This window comes from Etheostoma spectabile, chromosome 2 (genome assembly GCF_008692095.1).
Source record: "Etheostoma spectabile isolate EspeVRDwgs_2016 chromosome 2, UIUC_Espe_1.0, whole genome shotgun sequence".
Lineage (NCBI taxonomy): Eukaryota > Metazoa > Chordata > Actinopteri > Perciformes > Percidae > Etheostoma > Etheostoma spectabile.
In genome coordinates, this window is record NC_045734.1 from 14,558,515 (window position 1) to 14,561,422 (window position 2,908).

Below are 2,908 nucleotides of genomic sequence, written 5' to 3' on the forward strand. Positions count from 1 at the left end.
CCCTGTTTAAGCCTGTTGGGTGCTAAAGCTAGCAGGAGGATAACACAGTGAAGGCAGCACCAATTGTTTTCATTTTTTTCTTTACTGACAGCACTACAGATATACAAACAACAGAGCTACATGTTGGAATCGACCGGAATTCTCCTTTAAGTTAACCACGGTGTCCCTGGCCGGCATCTGACCCTAGATAAATTTAGTATTTAGTATTCATCAGATGAATACTTTTAGGCTGATCAAATTAACTTATCTTGTGACATTGTGGAGATCATTCACAAGAGCAAACTCTTATGATGCGATGCCACAAAGAATTAATCAGAACCATTGTCCTATGCTTATGCTTGTGGACACATTAATTTGTGTGTGCATGTGTGCATACCTATGGCCTCCTCAAAGGCAAACAGAACAGTCTTGCCCTGGTCCAAAAGTTCTCTGGCTCTGTTTCCCATCCACTTGAACCCTGTTAGGGTTTCCTGTCCAAACAATGGTGATTGTCAAGTGTGGTCTGAAATATTAATTACTAAGGGGGAACGATTCAGAAAATGTCACAATTCAATATCAATTTTTAGGCTCAAGATTCAATTAGAAATTGATTTTCAATTCTAAAAACAATTCTCAATTAAAATAACGATTCACATTATGTAAATGTAGTTACTTTTCCCATGCCACTACATTAGTAAATAAAATTATTTTTTTTGAAATATGGAGTGTTTTTTTTGCACACCCTTATTAACTACTAGCCTGGGAAAACCAAGACAACCTTCTGGCAAATCTAAGATTTTTTCTGCAAGTCGGTCTGGCCAAGAGCCCATTTCCAATTTTTCCAAATCGAGGCACCAATCACAACCACTGAGGCGGGCTTTACACGATGACCATAGCGCAGCGACAGCGATCAGCTTTTTGTTTACATTCAACATGACAGGCACCGAAGCGCAGCAACCTGTTGATGCCGCTGTTGCTGCTACGTCACCTGGATCGTTGGTCTGATTGGTTGAAGGACTAGCCAATAGCGCCCAGAGGCATTTGAGCGTCCGTTGGTGACGCTCCTTTGGAAATGGGCTGTGAATGAACCTTCCCCCCCCACTCTTAGTTAGAACGGAGAAGGGTCTGGTGTCAACCAGGCTAATTAACTACAGCAACATTTGCAATGGTGAAGCCTACCAATAATAAAGTGTGTTTAACTGTATGGTTAGTATCCATTAGCCACATAGCTGGCCACACAGCTACTCCCTTGACGCAGTGGGCAGGGATTCAACTCCGACCTGCGGCCCTTTGCTGCATGTCATTCCCCCCCTCTCTCTCCCCTTTCAGGTCTTCTGCTTTCCTATCAAAATAAAGGCTGACAATGTCCCAAAAAATCTTAAAAAACAAAATGTTATTACGCCGTTAATGTGGTCTTTTTCTAGCAGTAAACACTACAACTTCTAGATGCATTGAGCACATACTGTTTAGATCTGTTCTTTTAAAAACACTTGGTACAGTTTATGCATCATGGCTCGCTGCTACCTAGTTTCACATTTGTAAGAAATTAACAGCCTTGAACGTGACAACCTTTACCTCAAAGTGGAAGCCTTCCTTGAGAGCGATGGCACGCAGTATCTTGGATGAGACGGTGCTCGACAGCATGTAGAGGTTTTTTACAGCAGCAGCGCCACAATTTTGGTTTTTCCAGCAGCGGAACATCCACCAGCCGAGTAATGCTCCCAACTCATTTCCACTAAACACTCGCCACTGTCCACTGACACAGAGAGAGATGGAGGTTACAGAAGTGCAGGCACGCAAAAGTCTGTGTTGTTCAAAGCATTTCCTCCTCAGTATTGGTTCTGAATATGTGAATGTTTTTAGGACATGAGAAGGACTTCACGATCTGCCATCACACAATAATTACCCATGATAGGTTTTTAAGAATAATTCTGACATTTTTGGACTCCACATATCCATAAACACGCCTCATCAACTCAGTCAGAGATTTATAACATTTCCCAATTTAAAAAAAAACAAAAACTCTTTTGCAAAGGAGTAAATGAAATGTTCATGTTGGCACATGCATGCAACTCTTAAACAGGTGGGAAGTTCTGTGAATACTTTCCGGCATACCAAATCAACTTATCTTGTTACATTGTAGACAGCGAAAAAGGAACATAACTCACTCTTGTGCAATGTCAAGGTTTACTCATGTGTGCAATATCATTATGAATATTTTATCTGTGCAATACTGTGAATACTGTTTACTTATTATATTTTGCCTTAACTGTAAACTGATTTTTTAGTGTCCCTTTTTTTTTTTTAAACCTGTTTATTTACCAATTATTTTATCTTGCATTCATTATTAATGCTTCTTGTTTTTACACTATCCCCTTTGCTGCTGCTAACAGCAAACCTCCCTGCTATGAGACTAATGAAGAATTATTTTATCTTCTCTTAAACAAAGACCTCTCCTGCTTCTCAGCGACAGCCAGTCGATCAGCATCAGGGTCATTGGCCAACACAACAGTGGCCCCCTCCCTCTCTGCCAGTGCAAAAGACAGTGTCTAAAAAAAACACACACAACACACATTACAAATTCAACCAAAACACATTGTCTATATATGACTGCATGTGATGCGAGTGTTCAGAACATACCAGGACTCCCTCGCCTTCCTCAGGATTAGGATATTTGACTGTGGGGAATTCAGGGTCTGGATCTTTCTGTTCCTCTACAGCATATGGTGGGTGAAGGTCAAAGGCCTTGAAGGCTGACTGGACAAATGTGTGGCCCACGCCGTGCACAGATGTATGCACAATTTTGACCTTTGAACTCTTATTTAAATTCCTATGAAAAAAGAAGCTAGAGTCAAAACATTTCTGTGTTCCTTGTTTTTTTTTTTTACTTTGCAGTATCGTGTGTGTGTGTGTGTGTGTGTGTGTGTGT

General features: G+C 40.9%; 2 protein-coding genes and 1 long non-coding RNA gene across 3 annotated transcripts in view; 1 reads left to right on the forward strand and 2 right to left on the reverse strand.

Annotated features, from left to right (window-relative positions):
- Positions 1-1,024, forward strand: part of LOC116706543 (uncharacterized) — a 1,841-nt gene extending 817 nt beyond the window's left edge. Inside the window, exon 3 of the long non-coding RNA XR_004336267.1 lies at positions 803-1,024. This is a non-coding gene — a long non-coding RNA (uncharacterized LOC116706543). The remainder of the gene's footprint in view (positions 1-802) is intronic.
- The window catches only part of zcchc7 (zinc finger, CCHC domain containing 7), a 70,582-nt gene that overhangs the window by 4,134 nt on the left and 63,540 nt on the right, over positions 1-2,908 (reverse strand). The window lies entirely within an intron of this gene.
- Positions 1-2,908, reverse strand: part of pgm2 (phosphoglucomutase 2) — an 11,205-nt gene that overhangs the window by 3,481 nt on the left and 4,816 nt on the right. Inside the window, exons 6-9 of the mRNA XM_032543412.1 lie at positions 2,620-2,809; positions 2,431-2,528; positions 1,555-1,735; positions 377-470 (exon numbers count right to left, since the gene is read on the reverse strand). Coding sequence (XP_032399303.1) covers positions 377-470; positions 1,555-1,735; positions 2,431-2,528; positions 2,620-2,809 — 563 coding nt within the window. The remainder of the gene's footprint in view (positions 1-376; positions 471-1,554; positions 1,736-2,430; positions 2,529-2,619; positions 2,810-2,908) is intronic.